Source organism: Nesoenas mayeri (genome assembly GCF_963082525.1).
Source record: "Nesoenas mayeri genome assembly, chromosome: 17".
Classification (NCBI taxonomy): Eukaryota; Metazoa; Chordata; class Aves; order Columbiformes; family Columbidae; genus Nesoenas; species Nesoenas mayeri.
The window spans coordinates 9745965-9772479 of NC_137565.1; the positions used below are offsets into that span (position 1 = coordinate 9745965).

At 44.5% G+C, this 26515-nt stretch overlaps 2 protein-coding genes across 4 annotated transcripts in view; one reads left to right on the forward strand and one right to left on the reverse strand.

The window, feature by feature from the left end:
- The first annotated feature begins 2202 nt into the window (after positions 1 to 2202).
- On the forward strand, positions 2203 to 26478 carry PISD (phosphatidylserine decarboxylase). 3 transcript variants are annotated; one of them, XR_013922970.1, is made up of 9 exons: positions 2203 to 2276; positions 5690 to 5784; positions 9319 to 9494; positions 21035 to 21271; positions 21416 to 21554; positions 22478 to 22624; positions 23107 to 23267; positions 23596 to 24150; positions 24895 to 26478. XR_013922970.1 is itself a non-coding variant. In XM_080355271.1 (8 exons), exons 1-8 carry the CDS (start codon positions 2227 to 2229, stop codon positions 23818 to 23820), a joined length of 1230 nt encoding a protein of 409 aa, XP_080211397.1. In that variant the 5' UTR covers positions 2203 to 2226; the 3' UTR covers positions 23821 to 24170. The 3 variants fall into 3 exon arrangements, 2 of the variants coding, with proteins under 2 accessions (XP_080211397.1, XP_080211398.1); XM_080355271.1 differs by lacking the exon at positions 24895 to 26478 and having other exon boundaries at positions 23596 to 24170; XM_080355272.1 differs by lacking the exons at positions 2203 to 2276; positions 5690 to 5784 and adding exons at positions 17458 to 17681; positions 18878 to 19043 and having other exon boundaries at positions 9364 to 9494; positions 23596 to 26478.
- SFI1 (SFI1 centrin binding protein) overlaps positions 26020 to 26515 on the reverse strand; it is a gene marked incomplete at its 5' end in the record, with an annotated part of 28287 nt that continues 27791 nt past the window's right edge. The window contains one exon of the mRNA XM_080354985.1: positions 26020 to 26148. The remainder of the gene's footprint in view (positions 26149 to 26515) is intronic.

A 26515-nucleotide genomic window follows, 5' to 3' on the forward strand; every position in this document is an offset into this window, starting at 1 on the left:
GTTTTCTAACAATTAGCCTGAGTATTACCACTTAATTACTCCACAGCAGCCATGATTAGCACCATTATTTCTACAGCAGGGAAAAAACCTCCACATATATATATAAAAGCAGAAGTGTGCATACTGAACTGATCTGATGATGCATAGAATATTGCTAATATAGTTTCATCTTTCCTGTTCAGGAGAGAATTGACTATTCCTAGGGTCCTGAAGAAAGAAAGTCTTTTTCCTAGTTTTATTTTCCTTCTTCATCTTATGGATTTTCTTAGTACTTTCTCTGCTTCATGTATTTTTGCCAATACTTTTCCCAGATTTTTTTGTTGCCTTATGTACTTCTCCCTAGTGATTCAGTCCTTATTACCCACTTAGTTCTTTTGCATCCATGTACATGGATTCCACTGCTTGTCTCTGCGTTTCACAAGTCCCCTCACTAGACCTGCAGCATTTGTTGCAGTGTTGTGTTTCCCACTAATCACAAGAGTCACATTTTTCACTGCTTCCTGCGCTCCCCAAACAAATGTTATCAAGCCCTAAGATCTCCAGTTTCTCATTTGCTAAGAGAACAACGATGGTATTATCCCACCCTTTGGTTCAGCTCACCTGCACAGGCCTAGCACAGCTCAAGACCCGTTGGGAAGTTTGCTTTATACGTCAGCGAGTGCAGTTTATATAATCTTTTAATACAACAAATTAACAGATGTTTTAAAAAAACAAATGTAAGAACAAAACACATGATAAAAGTAACTTTAAAATAGATAAAGGTCCACATATTCACTTTTAATTCCAAGGAGAAAGATTAGATCAGGACGGATCATTAACCAGTTCAGTCAGTGTCAGTTAATATACACTATAAACAAGTGTGTTTCATTTAATTACACCTGAACATCTGAATCATCCCTGAATCACTCCTGAGGAAACTTGTCTGCCAGGGCACAGTTCAGGATCAAAACTAATGGCTCTGCAATGCCTGTAGCAAAGCACCCAACAGGATCAAACCCACCTCCTTTGAGGTTTGACTTCCTGCCAATCCCACCATTCCTTAGCTCAGGATACACGTACATCCCAACAACTCAGTCAGCTAATATTCTTACTAGTACATGAGGGCTACATTTGGATCTCTGCTCAAATTCTGCATATTTAAATATAAAAGGCTTTCCTATATATGTCTGAGGTAGTTATACAGATGCTTTTGTCTGTGGTGATGTGAAAAAAGCAGAATGACATGAAGATGTTGTGGACTTACTTTAGGCCAAATCAGCAAAACAAACAAACATTAATCACAAATGTAAAGTAATCAGGTCGGCTGAGAGGACCATGTCCTAAAGTACTGAGGATGCGGAAACAGCAGCAGGACTCTGGAATTCTTTTCCTATTGATTCACCCTGTGAAACTACTCCTCTACTAGCATCAGAAAATGGTAATTAGCCACTTCACAGTAACATAGCATCTACGTGTCTATCAAAGGATAAAACATCAGCTCTGTGCTGCTGGGATCCAGGCCCCAGCATAGGAGCAGATGTTGGTGCACTGCCCTGCCCGCCATCTCCTGTGCAGAACAGCACCGTGTCTGTCCTGTGGCGTGTGTGTGTATCCCCAGAAAAGCCCTGCCCTGACACTCCTGGTGCTCCCACGTCTGTGCTCAAGGACTTACCTGCCCCTCCACAGCAATGCTGGGAAGCAGCTGAACCCCAGGTGCCTCATGCTCAGCTCCCCAGGCTGTTTCTCCCTCTGGGAGCAGCTGTGTCCTGGTACCGTACCCTCTTTGTGGAGCAGCCTTGTCCCCGCTCCACAAACCCTCAGGGCAACCTTGTTTCCACACCACATCCCCTGGGAAACGGCCCTGTCCCCACATCATGTGTCCCCTCAGGAAGGGCCCTGTCTCCACACCACATCCCCTCAGGGACGGCCCTGTCGCCTCAAAGCACCCCGAGAGAACAGCCCTCGCCACATACAACATCCCCCTTTGGGGAACAGCCTCAGACTCGTGTCTCGATTCCGCATGTTCCCTGAGGAACCATCCCGTCCCTACACACGGCATTCCTGTCAGGTAACAGCTCCCTCAGCGCTCAGCCCCGTCCCCTCACCCCCTCCCGGCCGGCCGCGCAGTCCCCTCAGCCGCGCCGGCCCCGCCCCTCCGCGTGCTGGCCCCGCCCCCCGCCTGTCTCCCGCCCTCACGCGCCGGACGCAGCAGAGGACGCGGCGGCGGCGCAGCGGGAAGACGGGAAGATGGCGGCGGCCGTGGCGTGGGGCGGCGTGGCCGTGCTGTGGCGGAGCAGGTACGGGCACGTAAACTCCGCGCTGCCCCGCGGCGAGGGGGCTGCGGCTGGGGCTGTCCGGCCCCGGCAGAGCTGGGGACGAAGCGGCAGGCGCTGTCTGACAGCCGGCACCCCAGGGGGCGGGGGGCGTGAGGAGGAGCCGGGCGGCGGCCCGGCCTCCCCCGCGCCGGGGGCCGCAGCCGCCCCCTCCCCTCCGGCTGCCGCCTCTCTGGCGTTTCCCTGGCGAGGGGAAGGTGCGGTTGTTAGTGGTGCCTCGGCCCTGTGCCCTGGGCATGTGCGAGGAGTCTTGGCCTCGTTCTCTAAGCTGGAGAACAAGAAGGAGGTTTTACGTTTTCTGAGCAAGAAAAGCGTGTGGTCTTGTATAGTTTTAACTCGGTCTCACAGTCTGTAGTTGTCAGTGTGTAAGTGTTTAGTAGAAATGGGTAGTGAGGGGCAGGTGCTGCCCCCACGGTTATGTAACCCCGGGGAGGGCAGATTTGGGAAGCACCTGGTGGGAACCAACAGCCCATTCCAGATGTTCTCTGGTAGCTGCTGCTTTTCACAGCAACAGGTCAGCTTTAAGAATGCTGTTTGTAGGATACAGTTCAGTGTCCTTACAACACATCATCCCCTTACTCTGCCTTCACTCTCAAAACCTGGAGAAAACACTCGGTGTGGGGTTGCCATCTGGCCTCGGTGCTCAGGAAGGGAGTTCGGTCCCTTGTCCTGCAGCAGCTGAAGTCACTGTGGGGTCCCAGTGGTTCCCACGCCAGCAGCCCCCGGCTGAGTGGCAGAGGCAGGAGGCCAGTGCCCTCCAACACGCTTGGACGCACCAAGGTCAGGCTGTCAGGAGCAGGGAAGGCGAGGCTGACAGTGAACTGTTTAGTCTGGGCATCTTTACCTATTTTTAGACAGATTTCAGAGTAAGGAGGAGACTTGTTTTCCCATGTTGGATGCCAAAACACATTTTCTAAGAGCTTAGGGTCTGCAATTGGTTGTTCCATCTCTCCTCTGCGATGACCTCTGCTGAAGTACCAAGTCCCAGTGTGTCCTGCTCTGCGCAGGCCACCTGAACAGCTCCCAAGAAGCCAACACAGCTGGGGTTTTTTTGGCTGTGCTTTTTTTACATGGTTATGTATCAAGACTCATATATGTCTCAAGAATACTAGTGCTTTAGGCTGTAACTAAGTTTTAATATGTTTTCCCTTGACTTTTAAAAACTCTTCTGGTAAATTTAAGTTCAGTGCTAGCTGGATTAGTTCTTAGTTTTTTGAATCCCTTAGAAGTAGCCCAGAGGCTCCCAGCTTGCTGATGGGCAAGTACTCCTTTTATCCCAGGTGTTTTAATATGTTGTAAAACAGGCCTTGTAATGCCACAAATTAGTGTAGGTCTGGTGTATGACCCATGCGGATCAGCTGACCTCGTTCATTATAAAATTGCATCATGTTGCTATGTAAAACATACAGGTTCTGCAGCAGTGTGGGATGCTTTTTCTGTCTTACTAAGGAAATAATGTCCCAGGAGATGAGGCAGCAGCGTGACGTGTTTGGCACCTGGTTACAGGACTCTGTTTTGGGGAGGGACTGTTCTGTCACATTTGGGTTAATTTAGTGGTTTTAATAGAGACCATGAAGCTGAAGGGCAGAGTGAAATATTACTGACACCACCTTATGGGCATAAGTGAAAACTATAGTGATTTGTCCTTGGCTAATATTAAAACACGGTTAGCGAGTGTCTACTTTCTTGACAAGAAATCCAGTATTTGCAGACTCCTTTTCTAAATAAAGAGATAATGTGTAGATGTAACTCATTAGACACCTGAAATTAATTCTTAACATTCTTAACAACCACTTCCTGAAATTGAATCACCCTAAATGATGGAGTAGCTTGTAAGCGAATGAAGTAATTCTGTACTTGGCGTGTATCTGATCAAGAGCAGGTGAAGGGCCAGGGGGCCAAATGCAGCTGTCCCAGGTGTGGCATTTGCACCCTGGGAACGAGGAGGTTGCACAGAGACCTGCCAGACCTGGCTCTGCCTGAGCCTGTTGGGTGGGAACACGGGCTGGCTGCCCCGGGGTCCTGCCGTGCCATCCGCGAGTGCTTGTCTGAACCTGCTTATTTACAGACTGCCAACAGGAATAGTTCTTGTGCAGTTGGATGGATCCTTTTCAGAGTCATTAGAAAGATGAAATGGTATATATTAAATACATGAAGAATCCTGGTTGAACCTTTTCTGTGTGTTGGCCAGTTGTAAGTCCATTTTATCTGCTTTCAGAGTGGCAGAGCCGCTCACGTTACAGTTCACCAGCGCACAGAGTGGTGAGACAAATTCTAAAGAACTGCTGTGCCTGGCAGCCTTTTTGCTTTTCCAGCTATACCAGTTGGTTTAATAAATAACGTTCCTTCTTCACAGAATCCATTACTATTCTATGTACTCCTCCTCCCGACCAGCATGGCAAGGAAGGAGATATATGAACCCAATTCAAGTGTCTTGTAAGGTAGTTGCTGTTGTAGGAGGTTCTTAAATGACACACCTGTGTAGCACCTGGTGGAGCTAAACGATCATTACAAAATTTACCACAACATTTGCAAGCAGCGTTTGTTTTGATCAGCACGGCTGAATTCAACTTCACCCATTATAACCACTGCCTTTGGGTGGAAGTAAATGCATTAGCTGTGTTGCTACAGAGGATGGTGATCCTTGTGCTGTGTGCCTGTCCTGTCAGTGGAGGAATCTTGTTTTAAACATTTGTGTTTTCCTCAGCAAAATACAAGCAATTTACTGGCCTTAAAAGAGTTGTTTGCATGGTGTTGGATAAAATAGGTCTGTTAAACTGGAAGCAGACTTAGAGAGCAGTAACTCTCATCAGTTATCACTTATTTAAAAAGAGAAAAGTAACCAATAGATTACTAAACATGTAGGTCAGGGCAGCCCATAAAACAAGATGAAACTAGATGATATTAGCTTGTTTTTTTAAAAAGACTCAGTTTGTATTCACAATCGCAAATATTTTAGAACTCCAAACAGGCCAAGATATGATCCATGACAGTGTAACTAGTTGCCCAAAGAGTGCTCTTGCAAAGATAAGCACATTCAGTGCTCAGAAGAATATCACTGTTACAAGAGAATTGAGCTCAAGAGGAACATGTGTCAACATTTGGTAAGAAGAAAAAAACATAAAATAGATGCTACATTAAATAAATATCTGCAGGAGCAGTTGGATTGTCAGGTTTGTTTTTCTGGTTGTTTTTTTCAGGGAAGGAATAGGCCAGAAGGGAATAGGCTCAGTGGGAGCTCTATGACACTTCAAGGAGAATTTCTCTCAGTGTTATTCAGGTTCTGAATATAAGATTATCACTGCATTGAGCTGCTTGTGTTTGCATTATTCAACTTTTGTAGTTAAGCAATTGTTTCTTGTTTGCTGTACTTGCAGTTTGCTGACGAGCTATAACTTCCTTATATACGAGCACCTGGGGGTCAGAACTGGAGTCCTGTGGAAGCAGCCGCCTTCCCGGACGTTTTTCAGTGGTAAGTGGGGGCTTGTATCTACCTGGTGTTTTTAGACTCAGGGTTACTCAAAGCTGGGCAAGTTATGGTCACATATTGGTGAATACGAAATTCCTGAGATAAAAGCAGAAATGGGAGTCCAGCATCGCAGACCTGTTCAATTCATGGTATTTCCATAGACGTGAGCTTGCAAATCATGCTTTACTCCTTTGGTGGTTTGTATTCCAGACAGTAAAGCAAGTGTATTCACCTATTTCATAAGATATCTTATGAGGGGTTATTAATTGTTTCTCAGCTGTTTTGGAATACTTGGATAGCAGATGTTGTAGCAATAAAAAATAGAAATAATTTCCTTTAACAAGAGGAGCATTTTAGACACAGAGCTTCCCTCGCCACGGTTGAAAGCCGCTTCTCTGTTCTTTTGGAAGTGCCATCTGTTCCACAAAGATTTTACAGGTAGGAGGAGCGTTCCAGAGATGCAGATCTGGATGGCAGTTTGGATGCTGTGTAGCCAGAGCAGTATTGGCTACAACTGGAAAGGCAGAGTGGATCCCATCTGGGGCAATGTCAGCCCCCCCAGTCACGAATATCTCTGTTGGTGCTTATTAATAAGCCATGCAGTTGTTTATTTTCTAATAACAGGTGCTATAGAGGAAGGAAGACTCTGGAGAAGAGTATATATAATGGAATCTCTTTAGCTATAGCTTTTAAACTTTTCCCAACATCTAATCTTTTTTGTAGTGAAGATGATTTCTGTATAGCAAATTAAAACTCATTAACCGTAGGTTCATTTTTCTTCATTAACTTCTGCATGTTACTTAGTTTTCTGAGGAGTCTACAGTTGAAAAATGACTTTTTAAAAGACACAGTACGATTTAGCAGAGAGATTATTTTGAAATGTGAAACTGTTTTATGTCAGTTTAGTGGGTTTGCATGTCCTGCAACATTTTTAAGTGTTCTGTTGCTCTAGAGTGTTTCTGGCAGGAGAGACGTGTTTGTGTCTGTCTTTTGCTGGCCAGTGTCATGAAGGTGATGTGAAAGAGTCTGTGTGGATGGTGGATAAGAGCTCTTTGTGTTAGCCTACTCAGGAATAATGAGCCTGACAGCTAAATGATATCCATTGTCAGCTTGAAAACCAGGGAAATAATGTTAGACGTGAAGTGACTGTCAGTGAAGGCCAACAGCAAGCTTAATGTGGAATGGATAATAAGAAAGCAACAGCACATACCTGGTGGGAATTTGTTGAAAGCTGTTCAGCTGTAGTACCTGCCTTGTAGTGCAGCTCTTGCCAGCTGTTCACTGTGAGATGTTTGAGGAATTCAGAGTTCAGTTTAACAGGCCTGTAAGAAAGAAGAGGTATAAATATCATTTTGTATTCAAATCTGTACTTGTAATTTTAATAAATCAAGAAATCCAAGTAGGTTTACATTAAATGTTTAAGACTATTAAAATGATGCTTGCACTTGCAGTTATTCAAGCTGAATAATGCTGTCAAGATCAAATATTATTGTTTGTTTTTAATAAATATTTGTTTGTAAACTTGTCACATGTGTTTTCATATATTAGTATAACAACTGCATACAGTCTTCAGTTTTTGTTTCCTTGCCAGCTGAGTTATTGATCCTATTTTCTGTAACTATTTCTTTGGGTTAACCTGCCTGTCCAAATTCTTTGTCTGACATGTCATATGTGGATATTTCATTACTGAAAATATGCTTGCATAGATTAATAGAAACACGCTCTCTTTGTTGCTTGGAGATCAAAGATAGTCCTTACAGAATAAAAAACCTAGGGTATGAGTTACAGAAGTGCTGTTGCATTAACGCTGGAGGTGGAGAACAGTCAGCTCTTCATTTATCCACAAGTTCAATGTTTTGCTGTGGCTTGTGGAACGTCAAATGGTTTGGTCTCTAGCACGGAAGAGAAATGTTTGTATCGATTAATTAATAGAGGCTCTTGGGTGGAAACAGCCTCTCTTGGACAAAGCAGAAAGAGCTGCTCCCACTGAGGGGCTTTGCTTTGGGAATCTGGTGAAGGAGCAGCTTTGCTCACCCAGAACCAAATATGTGGTAGGAAGGGACTTAAAGGCTTTAGGGCTAAAGAGCATCCTTGGTCGCTGTACAGACATTTCTGCTGGAATAGTGATGCCAGGTAGGAAGGTTGTGGAGTCTTTGTAAATTCAAAATAAAGAAAAGTCTTTCTTTACAAAGCTTTCTTAAGCTGTGCTAACTGATCCCTGTCCTTTATTGAGCGTTGTCCTTTAGGGTAGAATATTTTCTAGAATTTTAACTGTACCTGTAGTTGCTGCTGAGTTTGGGGGTTTTTCCATGGAAAATAAGATTATTTTTTTTTTCCAGTAAGAATAAAGCTATTTTCATATTATGATGTATTTTAGGACATATAATTCAAACAATGTTTTAAATCACATCTGTAGGAAATAAATAAGCAAAATATTAGTTTGGTAAAACAAAATGTGAGCAAGAATTACTTTTATTTGGCATCTTTTTGCATCATGGTGGATGAAGAATAGCTGAATACTTCTGATCAGCTCTCCTACTTAGAACTAAAGCTTCCCAGATCATTAAGCAATTATGCTTTGTCTCTGCGCATTGTTTACGGAATTTTTTAGTTGTTAATGTGTCCTTTCATAGTCAAACACTAAGCTTGATGTTGATGGAACAAGATCTAATCCATTGTTTTTTGATTCTGGCTCATCTATGTTAATGATTGTTGTGGAAAAGACACCAATCAAGATCTGAGAACTAATTCCTTTGGGCATTTTCTCTGTCCAGTAGTGACTTATGCTCACTGCTGAGAACCTTCAGACTAATACTTCAGTCTAATGCTTACTTAGCCCATTAAGCCTGAACACACTTGTTTTCTCTGAAGGTTTTGCAAGGGACGTACATCCCATGGCTCTGGTTTGCTTGGCGCAGCTGTCCTGTGTCCGCGGGTCACACAGCTGGCTTGTGTTGTGCCGCAGCAGCTTGGTAGTTCTCTATAAGAAACAGACATAATACTAGATGTCATTTTTAAAATGTGGTAACATGTAGTACAGCAGAAATGTGCATATCATCCTGTTTACCCAACCTACACTCCAGCAGGTCATCATTTCCTTCCTGCTTCCCGTTACCTGTGCAGCAGGGGGATTCCCAAACTATCATGAAAGCTTTAATGACCTAGAAGCATGAAGCTCCACAGAGTTACAGATTGTTCCCCAGCAACTGAATATTCTGTATAGTAACAACAGAAGATCTCCTAGTTGGAAAGTAGGTTAGGGCTTTCAGGCAACCCATTTTATATATTTTGGGGGAAGAATGTTAGAGGGATGTAAGGGGGGATGAGGTTAAAAGAACAGATGAGCTGTTAGTGCTTGTCAGGGGACTTGGGAAGCTGCAGTAACTGGAGCACTCAAGAGCATCTATATGTACCTTCCATCATGGATTTCTGATCACATTTTCATCGCCTAGGCTGACATCCCTTGGAGCACATAGTAGCTTTCTCTTTACTGTGTAGTTGTTCTTTCTCCTGAAGTCTTTTTTTTCCCCGTTACAGACAAGAAGAAGTTTCATACTGCTTCAGTAGGACAAGCCTTCCGCCTGCGCCCCTTCCACGTTCTGGTAGCTACCGCTGGGGGATACGCAGGATACAGAAAATATGAGGGTTACAAGTTGGAACAGCTGGAGGAGAGAGGGATAGAGGTGCCTGTGAAACTTGCAAGTGAGTGGAAGGTAAGAAACTTGGGGCAATTTTACTTCTGTCACGCTTGAAGCTCCTTTGCTTTCATTCCAACAAGGGAATGTTTAATTTGTCTTTACTGCCAATGCATTTTTGACAAATCGTGGAACTAAAGTTCCTGTCACTTGTGGCTGAAGTCAATGTAATGAGACATTAAGAACTGCTGGCGTCTCCTCAATCTTGTAGTGTGGTTGACACTTTATTTTTTTAAATACTTGTGAAATCGGAAGTAGAGGGGGTAGCTAATCAATTGAATAAAGAGATGTTTGGCAGGCATTGAATCATTCAGATGGAAATTGTGTAATCCAACCTCTTGCCTGAAGCAGGGCCAATACTGAATTCACACCAGGTTACTCAGGGCTTTGTCCACTTGGGTCTTCAAAATTTGCAAGGACAGAGATCCCAGTGGGCAGCTTGTGTCAATGCTTAATTATTCTCCTAGTGACAAGTATTTTCTTTATATCCAGTTAGAACCTTTCCTGTTGCCATTTATTGCTGTGGTCTCTCCATCTCCCTCATAAAGAGCCTGATTTACAAGGAAGCTGAGATGGAATTAATACAGAGTTAATAAAAATGTACCTGTTCTCTTTGTGAATATATAGCAAGGCCTTTTTTGTAGGTAGCACCTAGATCTGTAATGGCTGTAATTGCTTATCCTGAGGGATTTTTGCCTTTTTCTTCTGGATTCCAAGGAGTTTAGAAATTATTGTGGAATTGTAGTATGTATATCAGGTTCACAAGTCAACTATCCACGGCAGCAGTGAAGTAAGAAATATTTCATAACTTCCTGTAACTGCTTTATCTCCATTTAACTATGAAGTATATTGTACAACTCCGTGTTAGACGAAGCACATGTGGTGTTCTCCCAAACAGGCAGTTGAGTGGCTGCTCCGGGGCTGTTTCTGAAGGTAAGGAGTTAAAAATTCCGGGATTGTGTAGGAGATGTTTCAGTGTGACCTTTAGCATCTCCTTTCTTTACATTCCTGAGCAGTCTGTGGGTGGTTTGGCCACATGCCTGTGGGGGACTAGGCTGGAATCCCTAAATTCATTTTCACTGGTGACCCAAATCAGGTAGGATCCAGACAGCGCAGACGCTGGCAGCTTAGGCTCTGATAGCTCCTCAGGAATTGGTCTGTAAATCTGTCTTTTGTATATTCTTTTCCTGCTGAAGCTTATTTCAAACAGATTTTATATTCTGATTTAAAAAGAACTGGTAAGTGTCCATGGAGTATTTATTTTAAAAAGCAATGTCAATTCAGTTTTCATACTTGAAAACAATTTTTATTTGTTATTGTTCATACTTTCAGGTATGAAATTGGGTAATTTCCTTATTAAATCTGCTTTCTTTCATTACACTACTATGCTGGTTTCTTATTATTTGATGAAGCTACAAGTATTGCTTTGGATGAAACAGCTCTAAAGGATTGGTTTATTGCAGTGGGGAATCACACAAAGAATTTCAAACATACACAGGACTCCAAATGCAGCAGAGACTAGTTAGGAGACACTAACAAAGCTTCCTAGTCCTTTCAGATATGCTTAAGTTCTGTTGAATGCTTCTGTGGGTGGCAAAGGAAGCTTGACAGTTGTGAGGAAAAAGCAAAACTGTGTTCATACATTGCAAGAAACATTCCAAACAATGTAGGATTCAAGATAAATAAGAGCTGCATTGTTCCTTTTTATTGGAAAGTGGAGTGTCGTTTTTGCTGGCCTGTCATTTTCTGTTATTGTGCGTTTTGTGTTCCTGGAAGCACACTGAGGAGTGTGGAGAAGAGGGGCGTTTTTAGAGCAGAATAAGCCTTTGCATTGGCAAAAAGTGCAATTGAATGGGCTTTGAAAGAGTAACATAGACCAAGAGAGCGCTGCACATGCCCTCGCTGCCCAGGCTGCTGCCGTGATGTCCCGACTCCGCAGCGCTAGCCCCGTGTTCCCGTGAGAACACGCACCCTCTGCCGCCTCCGCGTGTCAGGCAGGTGGGGACGGGTGTGGAACAGGTGGTCAGCACCTTGTCGTGCAAGCAGGGAACGTGTCGCTATCGTCATAAAGTGCGTGTAGTTTTTGATGAAATGAAAGAGAGTATACTCCTTTGTTTTGCTCAAACTTGGTGAAAGAATGGGGGGGTGGGGAGTGAACCTGCTTTAAGTGCCCCTTAAGTTTTTCCACAGGGAAAGACAAAACTATTGTTTCTTTAGCCTAGACCTTTTCTTCCTATAATTTTCTTAAGAGACATTATGTTGCTAATAGCTTGAGCTGATTAACGCCTTAATGTGTCTCCTACTGTGAATACCAGTGAGGATCAGCTTTCATTTAATTAGATGAGGTAAAGCAGAGGACTTGGAGGGAGACAGGTAGATATTTATCTGTTGGATGGAAGCTTATTGTTTCAAATCCTTGCTGTCACAGAACATTTCCTGGCTGGGATCTGCATGCATGGCATCCCGTTCAGATGCTAACCAGAGGCATTCTGCCTCTCCTCGGGATGGAAGGATTACTCAGGGAAACCTTGGCCTAAGAGTGAGTTTGGATGGATGGAGTGACCACAGGAACAATCTAGAGAGAGGAACTTCTTGTAGCTGTGCTTTGCTTCCCTGCTTTGTTCTGTTTTGTCTAAACAAAGCAGTGTTTGGTGGGGTGATGTGCAGGAGGAAGCCAGAGAGGCTGTAAGGGAAGTGAGCTGTAGTGACTTCCGATAATGCAGATGACAGATTAATACACAGATTAATACACAGTTCCGTCTTGTTCGAACCTCAGGTTATTGCCATGGACCACGTGCTTGAGTTTCGGGTCTTGATTCTTCAGAGGTAAGAACAGTCTTTCCAATTGATATTTAAAACTGCTGGTGTTTGTGTAACAGAGGACACTGGATGCTGTTTTGGCAGTACAATGCAGAAGGTGCTTTTCTTGGCCCAGAGGAGACAGACATTTAGTATTATGATAAGAGGTGTGTATCAAGTTCAGGAAATAACTAATAATGGAAAAACCTCTCATTATTTTTTAACTCCAATTTTGGAAGAATGAAACGTAATCTGTTGGTTGGTCTCTTATTCTTTGTTCTTGGTCCCATGTTCTGATGGTTGGAGATTTGAGCAAACATGCAATTACAATTAAAAAATGGTTGTGGAGTTGCCCAATGCATGTAACAAAGATGGTCAGGAAACGTTAAAAGGGATTAAATTTCGACAGTCAAAACGTGTGAAGGGTGTGATGGTGTAAATGTTTTTCTCGGCTATTCTGGAAGATGGAATTGTGTAAAAACAATACTTTTTTAATCTGACCAGCGAGATTGCTTTTTGACTGTCTAAGTCTGCTCTGCCTTGTACAACCTCCTGAGCATCTTGCTGGGATTATGGAGCAGTTTATGAGAGTGTTTCAGAAGCACCTCATGGGGCTGCAGAGCACTTTCTTGCTTCGGCTGAAAACGCGGTGAGAGCGGGGGAGTGCCCGGCACCCGCTGCGGTGCCGTGTTCCCCACACAGCCGCTTTCTCTGCCTTGGCCAGTGGCTCCTTGGGAAACTGAACGGTGCCCAGGGGACCTTCTGGTTCCCCCGGGTGCGCTGGGCAGACCCGTCGTCCCGCCGCGCTGCGGGCCCCCGGCCCGGCTGCTCTCGCCGTGTTCCGGTCCCGCCGCTCGCTCTTCGTTTTCGGTTCTCCTGCCCTGGCTCCTCCTCCGAAGGGGCCGGGGCCCCGCGGGGCGGCAGCGGCTCCGGAGCGCCAGTGGCTGGGAGGCGAGGCGGGGGAGGGTCCCGGCCCCGCGCCGCTTCCTTAAGACCGGGACCGGCCGGCAGCGGCACCGGGAGCGAGCGGCTGTGCTGGCGGCTGGGCTGGGCTGTGTAGCCACCGCCGGGAGGTACGGGGGTCCCGCCGGGGAGGGGGTGCGGGTGGGGCCGGCGTCCCCGTGCGCTGCCCGGCCGGACAGGGCGCTCGGCCCCGGAGCCCCGCGGGGGCGGGAGCGCTGCGGCCGGCGCGGTGCTGCGGGTGAAGCCGCTGCTTCGTGTCCGAAAACTGCTTTGCGAGGGCGGCTCCGCACCGGCTCAGCACCGCGGGGCAGCGGGAGGAGGCCGCGCTGGGCAGGTAAGGGCGGGCGGGCCCGGGCCATCGATCGCTGCTCTCTGGTTTGCTGGAGCTTTCAGGAGAGATGTTCCAAAGTCTCTCGTGAGTCATCTCCGAGCAGATTTAAACAAAAGAAGTATCTTAGGTCTCCGTTATCAGAGATCAGAGTCCGGTTATTAACTCCTCCGTGGCGTGGGAGGCTGGCAGAGCTTTGTTCGGCCGCCGGGGTCTGGCTGGTTGGGAAGATGGAACTCGGGTTGTGCTTCCCTTAGAGACCCCTTACAGAACAGAGTTTGCCTAACAGGTATCTTAAGCCCAAATATCTTTTAAACCCTGAAACTGAAAATATTACTACAAAGTATTAAAATAACACAGTGTATTTTAGGTGTCATCAATTTTCATGTCACTTTGCAAAAGTAAATAAAACTCTTTTCCTTGTTTCACAAAAGAGATTTTTGAGACTATATAACAGGCTTTTTGTACAGAATTTGGGGTTAAGTTTAAAAAACTACCCAACCTTTTATGACTAAATAAAATACCACTTTTTTTTTTTTCCTCTTTCTATTTATAGAATGCAACTAAAGCAGCAATGTAAAATTAGAGGAAAATTATCAAAAGGCTTTTTCATATGCCAAGTAAAGGACGTTGGGAATTGAGGGTGGATAAAGCAGAGCGTGGTACGTTCCATTAGCCAGCACTGGCAACTCTGCGCAAAATGGGCCAGTTGGCCAACGTGTCCCCGGCCAAGCTGGAAGTGAAGGCGCTACTCGAAAATCACGTGGGGCGGCAGCCGCCAGCTCTGGCCTGGGCTTCCCCGCGGCACCCAGCGAGCTCAGGAGCCCCTGCCTGGGTGGGAGCATCCTGCCTGGCTCTGGAGCAGCGATTACGTGTCTCAAATCAAACACATCCTGCTGGGAAAGGAATGGGACCTTTCGTAAACGGTCACCGAGTACTTCTGCCCTGATTGCAAGGCCTTATTTTTGCTGGTGTTTAAATAGAATACAGCATTTGGATGCGTACAGTGCATTTTTTAAATAGTAGTTATGTTACCAAATGTAGAAAGTGTAACCAGAGGGCTCTGAGGACTTCGACTAGTGCATTCCAAGCCTAATGATTCATGCTTATGATTTAAAACTCAGACTTCAGTTTTGAAATTCAGTTGCATATTAGTCTTCCTTGCTTTTTCGTTTTTTTTTTAAACTTGAGGGAAGGGCTTGAGGTAATTAAATGGGTTACTGGATTTGATGCTTATTTGAGCTGACAGAGCGGAACAGTATTGCATAGCTGGCAGATTAGCAGTTGTCTATTAGATAGTAATTCTCCAGGGATTTGTGCCTGCTGATAACTGCTGCTTTGATTTACCCAACGTGGATTCTGTGGGAGTTCAGACAGGTGAGGAAGTTCAGTACTGATATCCAACCTCCTACAAACCCGCAATCCTAAGATTCTTGCCCAAGCCAGTAACACAGGCTTTGTGGCACTGCCTGCATCCAAGAAGTCCAGCTATTGAGATGCTGTTTTATGAACTCCTGTCACGATCACCAGTTCTTGTTCTTTCCCCATGGAAAGCAGGTAAAGTCAGGGTGGATTTTTAGCCTTCTGGCACTGTAGAAACCGTCTGTTGCTTCTGAGGCAGCCACAACAGGGATGGCAACTTGCTATAAATGTCAGTGTTTAAGCAGGACTTGGGTATTTGCATCTGGGTGAGTGTAACGAGGTCAGCAGAACAGAACTTACGACAAACATAGGTCTTTTTACTCATCTGAACTCATTTTTTTTTTAAGAAGTAGAGGAAAAAAAAAAGGCTTTAATGCCAATATTTCTCCCTCCTAGGAGAGGAATCTCTCTTGCACCGCACTTTGTTTTGAACTGAAGGGTGGTAGTCCCTTCTGTGTTGGACTGTAGAACATTTCAATGTCCATTCATGTTTAGGGAGCAGGTGAGCTGTTAAATTTGCTCCATGCTTTCACAGAATTGGGCTTCTTCAGTCTAGAACATAATAATTTCTTGAAAACCTCTTGGGGGATGAGGTTGAATTTCTACTGAGCGAACTTGTGGGTTTTACCTCCCCTATCCTTAAGAGTACTGAAGAAAATGTAGCTGAGACTTCTGTTTGCTCTGTTGTCTCTCTGCAAAGTCATGCATAGGTGAAGGTCCTGGAAGGAGGAGATGAGATGGGGAGCGCCAGACGAGCTTCTTTCTCTTTTGTTAAGATGTGTGTTCAGTGGGAAAATGATTTCCATCTTGGTCTGCTGAAGGGCCTTTTGAAATGATGTCATCAGTTTTGCTTGTTTCTATTTGAAGTTTAGTATTTAATGGTGGTAATTTCTAATGTTGCTGGCAAATCAAGAGGAATAGCTCCCCATGATTGCTTTTCTTGGAATTTTGATGGGATTTGGGTAACTGCTTTCATCACTTTGCTATACAGATGGCTCCATTTTTGTTGCGGGGGAGTTACTTGTGCCAGCCAAAGACTGAACGATATTTACATAGAAAAATACAAAATGTTGGCACATGGCACAGGGAGGAAGGAGTATGTTCGGAGTGCTTTTGGTTGATTTTAAATTTACCTTATTTCAATTAACTTTTTAATATGCAATCGTTAAAATTCCACTTAAAACAACATACACACAGGTCTTGTAACTTCCCAGGCTATAGAATACCATATAGCAGTTTTCTTCCCGGAAGAAAATAATGCAGGGACTCCAGAGGTGTTCTGCCAATCAAAATAGACAATTCTTGCTAGAATACTTTCCTTTCAAGGCCTGAGTATGGGATGCCATTAGCTGGTTAATTCTGGGTTTTCCTGCTGGCCCTCTCATTTCTCCTGCCTTACCCCTAACACAGCACAACCCTTTCCCTCGCATCAGAGGACCAGTGCTCTTTTTCATCTACTCCATTACATATGCAGCTTTCAGGGTGGTTAGAGAGCTTTGGAAAGAATTAGCTTCTTATTTTTTCAACCCAGACTTTAACAGCAAATGTAAGTGAAATGGATGGCTACTGGAGAGTTAGCCCCTAAACTCCCCTGGGTATTTGGTTTTATCTTGAGGTGAGATGTAGCCAGCTGACTTCCACTTTCTAAACCAGCAGCCCAGCTTCAAGCTCCCTTAACAACAATTGAAATCCAGTCAACAGGAGATGCAGAAAATCTCTGTTGGAGATGTGGTCTGCAGGATCAAGGATGGAAATTTCCCTCTGTGTATATTCAGAATGGTCACATAGAAATACTGCAGCCTTTTGTCTTAACAACACCATGAACACAGCTTCCTTTACTCGTGTTTTGTATTTTAGTTCTACTGGACCTAAAAATTGTGACAGTGCTGACAGTCACATAATGGACACGTTAACACTTCGCTTATACCCAGTCCTAAAAACGGCTTATTTCACTATGTGTCTGGGTATTTGTAGAATATCCTTTACCTGCTCCCAATGCGAGTCTTTTGAGATGGAAAGAGACTTCAGGAAGATGGATGCTGGTGTCTGGCAAGGGCTGTAAAATAGAAAGACATTCCCTTGTTGTTTTCTTTCCAAGCTGAACCTTAAGAGCAGGAAAGCAGGAAAGGGTTTTTGGTGCCCAGCAGCCCAGAACTCTTTAAGCGGCAGCTGCTGCACTGCAGAATTGAAGCTGGGGATTCTCTCCTCCTCTTCTCCGCCCCGCTCCTCCTCCCGGCCTCGCGTTGGCCGCTCTGGGCACCGTGCAAGGCCGGCTGGCTGCTCCTGGAGCGCGTCGCTGCGCGGCGGCCCCGGACTGCAGGGGGGATTTTGGAGAGTTGAGTTTCAATGGCCACCCTGACTAGCGAGAAGCAAGGACTGCGTATACGGACAGCTCGTTTTTGTCTTGTGCGGAGTCGGATTTGTAGCAGGATGTTGAAATATGACACAATGCCTGTTTGTTTGCAATAGCTGCAACCCTCGTAGCAGAGATTCAAGTGGGAAGCAAGAGGGGGAATCCAGAGACAAACCAGCGAGGCAATTAGGAACTGTGACGCCGTGTCCTCTCTCCTGTGCCGGAGCAAACAAAGAAAAGAGAGGTAGAGGAAAAAAGACTGAGCTTTGCAACCAACCATCACCCTGACGATGTGTCAGTCAAACACCCTGCAGGGACCAGATCTGCACACAGGGAAATGGTGAGATGCTATAAAGCTTTATCTAACCCTCCACCCTCTTGCTACAACCTCCGCAAAGTTAAAATTCATGTCCGGAGGCTGCGTTCAGGGAACGGCGGCAGCAGCAGCTGTGCCGGGGACCAGCACCCACAACTGGAGAGCCCAGGCCCGGCTGGCTCTGCCGGTGGTACACCAAATAGGAGAACTCGCTTCAGGTACTGTTCTGTATTTTCTGCTTTGCAGGAATGGTGACTGCAGGGAGAAAGCAGGGAGGGCGGGAGGGTTTCTGAGCAGAGACAGCCATCTGCAAAGCTTTTCCTTGGCCTAATTACTATAAAGCTCCTTATGCATTGAATTGGCAGGGAAGGGCACGCTGCTGTATGACAAGGGGAATGAGGAGGTTTCACTCCTCTCTTTTCTACTCCCCATCACTAGGAGAATGGAAAAATGAGCGAGGGGCTGCTGTGAAACGGGGCCAAGGCAGCGAGGAGCCAGAGGGCTCTGGAGTCAGCTGCCAGGACGCAGCTCTGCGGGGATTGGTCCGGGAGCGACCGCAGTGAGGGGGGGGAGAGCGGGACCCCCCATCCCGCTCCGGCCCGGAGCACCGCAGGCTGGGGGTGGGAAGGGTGGGACCTGTCCCTTCCTATTCCCATGTCCAGTCCGCCCCACCTCCCGCTGAGAAAACCGGCTTTGCCACTGCTGAGATGGCACTAAATCTCCTCAGGGGTTTTTTGGGGGATTTTTTTTTCCCCTTGTGTGGTGATGCACAGATCATTCTGCTTTTTATTTATTAATTCTTGGGTGGAAAGGAATTGTGTTCACTGCAGAAAAGATTCTGAGCCAAAAGCACCATCTTGCATCCCAAAGTGGTGACAGTTGTACCTGTCTGCGTGGTATTTTAATTCTGATCCAAGTTTTGAAAAGGACATGTTGGCAAGAGAATTTCCTTTTAATTTCTCAGCTTCTTTCCATCTTGGAAAGACATAGACACTATTTAATAGTTCATCCCTCGTATGGCATAATCCAGCAAGGGAGCGAGCTGTGCAGAGCAGCCAGAGCGTACCACTCGCGGTTTGTGTGCGCACGTAGCTGTATCCCAGTTGCATCCTGCTTTCAGCAGCACGGGGAGGACGCTCCCCAGCCAGGATTTAAGCCAGGATGCTGGTGGTTCTGACGCTGCGATGGCTGACCCTGATGTTGTGTATGTGATCTTGCAGGTTGCAATTTCCCCAGCTGGCCCTGAGGCGAAGGTTGGGCCAGCTGAGCTGTATGTCTAGGCCTGCTCTGAAACTCCGTTCTTGGCCTCTGACTATTCTCTATTATCTTCTGCCTTTCGGTGCTCTTAAACCCTTGACCAGAGTGGGATGGAGGCCTATGAGCAGGGTAAGTGTCAGCAGGTGTCTCTTGCACTTTGCGTACGTTGACTGTTTTATACCAGCAACTGGGTGGAAAATCCTTAGTACAGAACAGGGTGATCATCACTGGTGTGAAAGCAGAGATGCAGTTCACGTTTCCCTTTAGGTTTTGCTGTTCATAGTTGTGTTGACTAATCGTTTCACAGAAAAGTGCTTTTTTTTCAGTAGCAGAGCAAGTCTTTGTCCTCTAAGAGTCAGGGCTCTACCCAGGAGAATCAACAGAAGCGTTTGAATTAATTCAGTCACTGCAAAGTATCAGGGCTGGGATAAGGCAGACAAACCTCTTCGCAAGTTCCCTTTCCTGGCCACATTGGAATGGTCTCTTGCTTTTTGTCATTTTTGCACAGAGAGGGTTTGTTCTGAAAGTTCTGTGAGTGTTTGTAATCCAGCCTGTCCACACGATATGCAAACCTCTGCTCTGATGCGGAGCGCGGGGTGCAGGATGCCTTGCACATGATTGTTCTCCCCACACATTATGCAATTGCAGAATGTAACAACCACACAAATATTTAAAATGAAAACACAACAAAATTGCCATTCTTAAGACTGTTTCATTGAACTGTTCTGTTTGACTCCATCAACCTGAAAACCAGGCTCTTTTGAAGAGGGGGGGATACTAGGAAATATCACTTTTGACATTTTTGTGATTTCACAGTTGTATCAGCATATTCTCCTTGTTTCTGGAAAACTGAGCAAAATTGATTTTAGAAATGAATGCTGTATAAGGCATGTCAAATAGAAAAACATTTTTGCTTCAGTACTTCAGCTTACATAACCTAAGTACTGTTGTTTTAGAAGTTTTTATCTGAAGATTACATTGGTGTTTTCTTTCTGAAATATCACTGTATTTTAATGTGATGCAGGACAGTGATTTGTGAGTGAAAGCTTAATCTGCTGTGTTTGATATGCTGGGCGGGCTCTCAGCCAGTGTGTTCTTCTATTTGTGTTTATGGCTGTATTTAGCAAGACTTAATTGTGAAGGATATAATTAATATTGAGAATAAATGACTCCATAACTTTAAATGTTCAATGTAGCTGAGCAGGTCATGGGTTATTTTGCAAAACTGGTTTCAGAAGGTTCAGTTCCCTTGGTCCACACACACCCACACCCCGATTACATCATGGTCACACCACCTTTTTGGCTGCTGCTACTTACCACAAACCCCAGAAGAGTCCCCTGCTGAATTACTGACAGGAAGACACAGTCATCTGTCCATTTATATCAACAGCATGTATCTCTTACCAATATGGCTTCATTTGCTTTTGTTGCTCTGAAAACTTAGGCTTTGGTGTCAGTCCAAAGGTATATTTCTACAGGAATAAAGGCACTTTATACTTTTGCAATTAGCAGCTTGTATTGTTGCGAGAGGAGGAGTAAGGCTGGTGTAAATTTATACTGCTGTAGCTTTATCCACAGTGGTATGTTTCTTTAATTGTACTAGTATGATTAGAGCAGGGTACTACTGGGATGTGGAAAGCGCCCTCATTAGTAGATGCATCTGACAAGCAGGTCATCACACACCAAGAAATTATTTTTTCAGTCAATTTTCATTTGGTTATTCACAAAAATGAATATATTGATAATGTTAAACATTTCTGGTGAGTGTTCTAGTAGTATATGTGAAATGTCTTGTTTATTCTGTAAGCCTCACACTGGGGTAGTTTCCAGTAACTTGAATGTGGAGCTTCAGCCTGCAGGCGAGCAGAGATTCTGACTTCAGTGTAAGGTTGTATTAAGTTCCATCCTGTCCCTCATCTGCTCTCATCAGAATGGAGGGAGGATGAAGTGCAATGTTGATGTTTTCCTGACTTAAAGGCTACTCTGTGTGGTGTAACCCCCTGAATTCAAGGGAGCAGTTGGCAGGAAGAGTTTCATCCTTTCTCTGTTATGGGGAGAAGCAAGAGAAACGCCATCAGCGGGCAGAACTGAAGGGCGTGCTGCCATTTTTCTGCCTTTAGGTTGCTCTGTACAAATCGGTACCGACTCGCCTGCTCTCGCGAGCATGGGGTCGCCTGAACCAGGTGGAGCTGCCCACGTGGCTGCGGAAGCCCGTTTACAGCCTGTACATCTGGACGTTCGGCGTGAACATGAAGGAGGCGGCTGTTGAAGATCTGCACCACTACAGAAACCTCAGCGAGTTCTTCCGCAGGAAGCTGAAACCGCAAGCGCGGCCGGTCTGCTGCGTGCACAGCGTGGTGAGTAGAAGGAAATGAAGATTTGACGCTACACCACCAGCTTCCCCTCACCCCACAGGGGAATGTGTCTGCTTTCTGTGGCGATGGGAGGATGAGGAATGCATTAATTCCTAAGGAGTACCATTCTTTTTCTCTTCACTGTAGATTAGTCCTTCTGATGGAAAGATCCTTAACTTTGGACAGGTGAAAAACTGTGAAGTAGAGCAAGTAAAAGGGGTTACATATTCTCTGGAATCTTTCTTGGGACCTCGAATCAGCAGAGAGGAGCTGCGCTTTAGCCAGGGTGAGTTATGCATCAGTTCTGCATTTATTCTGCTCTTTCAGTGTTCTCAGAGATCATGAGAAAAGAAGATTACTTTTTTGGTTTTTTTCCCTCTATTTCTCACATTGTCAGGAAGAAAAGGTCTGGTTTTTGTTTTATTTGGGAATAAACACGTCACTATTCTAGTTCTTCTCTTTCTCACCAGTGGCTTTATACTGTCTTGTCTGGCTCATTCTGATTATCTGAATTTAATTTCTTGGTTCCTTTTTATATGGTTATATTGACAGTTATAATTGACTGTGAGATCTGCCAGTATAGCAAGGCTGTAGCACTCCTGCTGTCAGACTGAGCTGTACCCAAGCACCTGGTTAGCAAAAATTATATAAGCTGCTTCTTAACAAGATTGATGCGCAAGCACTGTACTTGTAATGATGCGTTACACGGCTCTGCTGCACCTCCAGCCCCTCTCCAAGGCCATGAGTTTAAATGGAGCCAACACATCTTGCTAAACTGGCCAGGGGACTGGAGAGACCGAGTTCTGCAAACAGGTGCATTTGTGCTCATGTTGAAAATAACCCTATTGTGATTGGATAAAGCTAGGGACTCTTCACAAATTCTGTTCTTAAAAGAGCTGCTTTGAGAAAAATCCTGTTCTTGAAAAGGTAGCTTTAAGAATAATTCCATTTCACTGGATATCAATTTCTGCTGTTCTGTTTAGGGAAAGGGAAACTCCAAAACTTAAGGATTTTGTTGTAAAGGGAAAATAACACTTTGAAATATTGGATTCCTGGATGACATCTATCTTCTTGTAGTCCAAAAAATACACAAGGACTGCATTTAGCCTTCTGCTATTAGTGCTGGTTCTAATGCAGACTGCTCAGCTATGGTAGATGACTGCATGAACAACAGCTTTAACTCCTTTGTTGTTGTTTTTTTTTTTGCAGCCCCACCTCGTGACTCTTTTCAGCAACAACTAGTGACCAAGGAGGGGAATGAGCTCTATCACTGTGTGATCTACCTTGCACCGGGGGATTATCACTGCTTCCACTCCCCCACCGACTGGAGGGTGTCACACCGCCGCCACTTCCCAGGTGTGTTTCTGTTTCTAGAACACAAACGCAGAGCAGCTATGGAGGGAAGCACCGATACGAACCAGTGCTGAGTGAGACACGCCACTTGTGCAGTCTCATGCTACATAATGGGAGAAAAGCAATAGCTACCTACTTGGTTTTCAGCCACAGCCTCAGTAACCATTTCTGTGCATTTACCAAAGAGAACTGGAAAGGACTGCTCTCATGTGCTTGATAGTTAACCAGTGAAACCTGTTCCTAAGCTGTAGAAAGTTTATTTACCTTCCTTTTAGTAGCCTGTAGCCTTTTGTGAGATGGATCTTATGTGCTTAATAGGTTTCTTTCAATTCTGTCCATCAGGGCTGAGCTTAGGGACTGGCTCTGCCTTTGTCGTTAGCCTGATCTCTCTTAGGGTCTATCAGATGACAATTAACCATTCAGATGGCATCACAGTACTGCTGCAAAACAGACAACTTAGCTTGAATATTTTCTGACAATTGCAGGCTCTCTGATGTCTGTGAATCCCGGAGTTGCTCGTTGGATCAAGGAACTGTTCTGCCACAATGAACGGGTTGTCCTTACAGGGGACTGGAAACACGGGTTTTTCTCTTTAACAGCTGTTGGAGCAACAAATGTGGGCTCTATCCGCATCTACTTTGACCAGGTGAGGAACGCAGTAGTTGGCAGCTTTCTGGTTTGGGTGGTTGAGGTTGGTACAGTAAAATAAAACGACAAAAAAAAAATTAAAACTCCCATTACTCCAAAATTACAGTATTTCACCGTATTGATGTTCCATAGTGACTTAGATGTTCTAAGACTGGCATAAAGGGAATTGTCTCCACTACAGCCTATTTTCCTTAATACTCCTGTTGCACTTTTGAATTCTAAGTATGTTCCTGCATTGAAAATGGCTGGATATCCACAGTCTGCAGCTGTGCTAATGAATACAGAGTACTGAAATCCTCAAGTAACAGTTTCTTCCTTCTGTTCAGGACTTGCACACCAACAGTCCATGTTACTCTAAAGGTTCCTACAATGACTTCAGCTTCATATCTAACAACAACAAGGAGGGGATCCCCATGAGGAAAGGAGAGCATTTAGGGGAATTTAACTTGGGCTCTACAATCGTACTAATCTTTGAGGCACCCAAGGACTTCAAATTCCAACTCAAAGCTGGACAGAAAATCCGCTTTGGAGAAGCACTGGGCTCTCTATAGAAACGCTCTAAGCAAGAACATTTTCTACACAAAGGGACTCTGGTCAGACCACCGAGTGGATCACTTAACAAGTGTGTATCGCTCAGCAGGACCTGGGTGAGGAAAGCAGAAGATGTCATTGCTGTCTTCAACTTGAGAATATTTGGCCTACATTTACACGCTGCTGAATGCAGAAAGGGAATTGAATGACCATATAGATACATATATATGTATCAGGGTACAGCTGCCTTTAAAGATGTTGACCATGGAGGTTTCTGTCCCACCCTGTGCCTGTAGGTCTTTCATGTTCTCCCCTCCATGTGCCACAGGACAATTATGTTCTTGGAGCCTGTAAGTCCCTTTTAAGCTTTCCTGGGTGGTGGGGGTGCGGTGGGGAAGGTGGAGGGAGAGATTTGCTGTGTTTAAAGGGACACTGACAGGCGGAGTCAGACCTTGAGTAAAGAATGTGTTCTCATATTTATTTTATTCTAAGACACTCTGCTGAAGTTCTCGTATAAAGGCAACCTGTGAATGCATAGAGCACCAGTTAAATTGGCTAGTATGGCTTCACAGGCCAAACTAAGCAAAATGTACAACAGATTGAATCAGTGCAATAAATTAATCTTCCAGGTTTTATACTGTTAGACAATTCTAATTCTTTTACCTGACATTGTCCCTTTAAAAATGGAGTTTGCACTGTATTTTAAAACTGAAAACTGTGTCTACATTCCATACTGTGAAACTGATCATCTTGGGATTTCCTTTAAAAAAAAAAAAAATACAAAGTTTTGTCCTATTCCCAATCCATAGTTTTATTTTGTTATTCCAGGCCTTAAAGATTTTGTTTGTATGAGAGGCAGTAACTTCACTTCTCAGATTAAGGGTTGGAAGACACAGAGGATGTTTTTCTTGTGTGACACAATGAGATTGCAGCCAAAATATGTTTTTACTTTCTATCTATTTTCGTTGTTGCTTTGTCACTAAATTCTTGAAGAATGAATTCCTCTATTTACAGAAGGGTTTCAGATACTTCAGGACCAGTTTTTATTGCATGGAGTGAAATACTCTAACACACTGAATATAAAAATATTACAGGTCTTTGAAGCGATCCCAAGTTGCCTCTCAGGTGCCAACCTGTAGTGAACTGGCAACAATTTCATCTTATCCAAAATATACAAAACCCGCACACCTGCTCCAACTTCTGCCCTCATACTCAATGGTAGGAATGTGCTGAGGGCTGAAAGCTCAATGCTGAAGCTTCATCCTACAGCAAAACTTCAAGAAAAGTTAAAAATCTAACACCTTGAATGTGGCACTCTATGGCACTGACAGAAACCGCTGCCAAAGTGAAGAGGAGGAATTGAGCTTTAAAGCAATGTATGGGTTGTTTTTAGAGAATGAACTGTTTCAAGTCCAGGAACTCCAACATTTAGAACTGACTTTGCTGTCCAGAGCTTGTTGGGGTGGACATGCTTGTGAACCCTGCCTTTCTGCTCTCTGAAAGATTTCTCATTACTTCCTTGCTTGAGCCTTGGGTGTTTTTTCTGCTGCTTCAAGGAGATGATATGCTTCGACCAGCTCTGATTTCCTAAAGCAAAACTTACTTTCTTTGTATGCACTGCAGAAAATAGAATATAATTTTGTTGTACAAATGTCCAGTTTGCCAAGTCCTGTATGCTTAGCTTGTCATCAGGAAGGACAGGATGATAAACTGCCTGTAAGCCATGTAGCTCAGCCATGACTCAGGTGATAGTGGCTGTTCAGGTGACAAGCAGGAGAAAATTCATTTGGCTCTGAGAGTCAATATTTCCTCACTTTACACAGTTTAAAAGCTTGAAGTGGCTCTCAGCCACCTGTCTTGTTAAGCTTCTTGGCATTAGCAAGCTTAGTCCTGCAGCAGTATATTGCCATACACAGGTTAGAGAAATGTGCACTTTTTTAAACTATTGGGAAAAACAGCAAAGGCAAACATCAACCCCAAGAGGATGAAGCTATGAGTGGCCTTTTGGTTAAACTTCAACATCATGTTAACAGTAGAAAGCAAAATTGTTCCAGTGGATGAAAGACAACTGAATCTTTTCCCGCTTTTCCACTGGGGCCTATGGCATCCAGACATGGCCAAAGCAACTTGAAGCTTTAATTTCCTCCTCCTCAACATCATCCTCACGGTATCTGAAGGTTTCTGTTGGCCTAGTGAAGGCGGATGGGTTACCTGATGTTGGCTTTATCAGAAATCTTAAGGACAAGAGGATTCAGCATGTGAGTGGCTGGTTTTGTGATGGTCTCAATACTGTGCAGAGCTCGCTGATTAACCAACGTGACTCGTTATGCAGTGGTCAGCAACACACCCTGGAAGTGAGAGCAAAGTTCCTAGAGGGTACTGATAATGCTGTGAATTTCTCCTGCATGGAGAATCCATTTAATTCTTCAACTGTATCAGTAGCATGGTATTTTTGTATGTCAAAGTGTATGACTTACTGACATTAACTCATTTAACGGCAAACATTTTGAAATAAAGAGTCTTATCAGTGTTGCTTATCTTTCTGAAATGTCAGAGTAACCTAAAGTAGGTATTGCAAATGCAGCATGAGGTTATGTTTAGCTCCTGTTTGGTTTTTAATCAGCTGTATTAACAAAATAAAACAAGCAAAATCTGTAATTTATAAAATAAAAATGCCATACATAGACTAAGAGAATGTATACATCTCTTCCATCC

Excerpts from the sequence above, each read along its gene's own strand:
- PISD (XM_080355271.1), top strand. The coding sequence starts at position 2,227 with ATGGCGGCGGCCGTGGCGTGGGGCGGCGTGGCCGTGCTGTGGCGGAGC. Across the intron at positions 21,272-21,415 it reads TCTGCTGCGTGCACAGCGTG|ATTAGTCCTTCTGATGGAAA; the intron begins GTGAGTAGAAGG and ends TCTTCACTGTAG. Across the intron at positions 21,555-22,477 it reads GGAGCTGCGCTTTAGCCAGG|CCCCACCTCGTGACTCTTTT; the intron begins GTGAGTTATGCA and ends TTTTTTTTGCAG.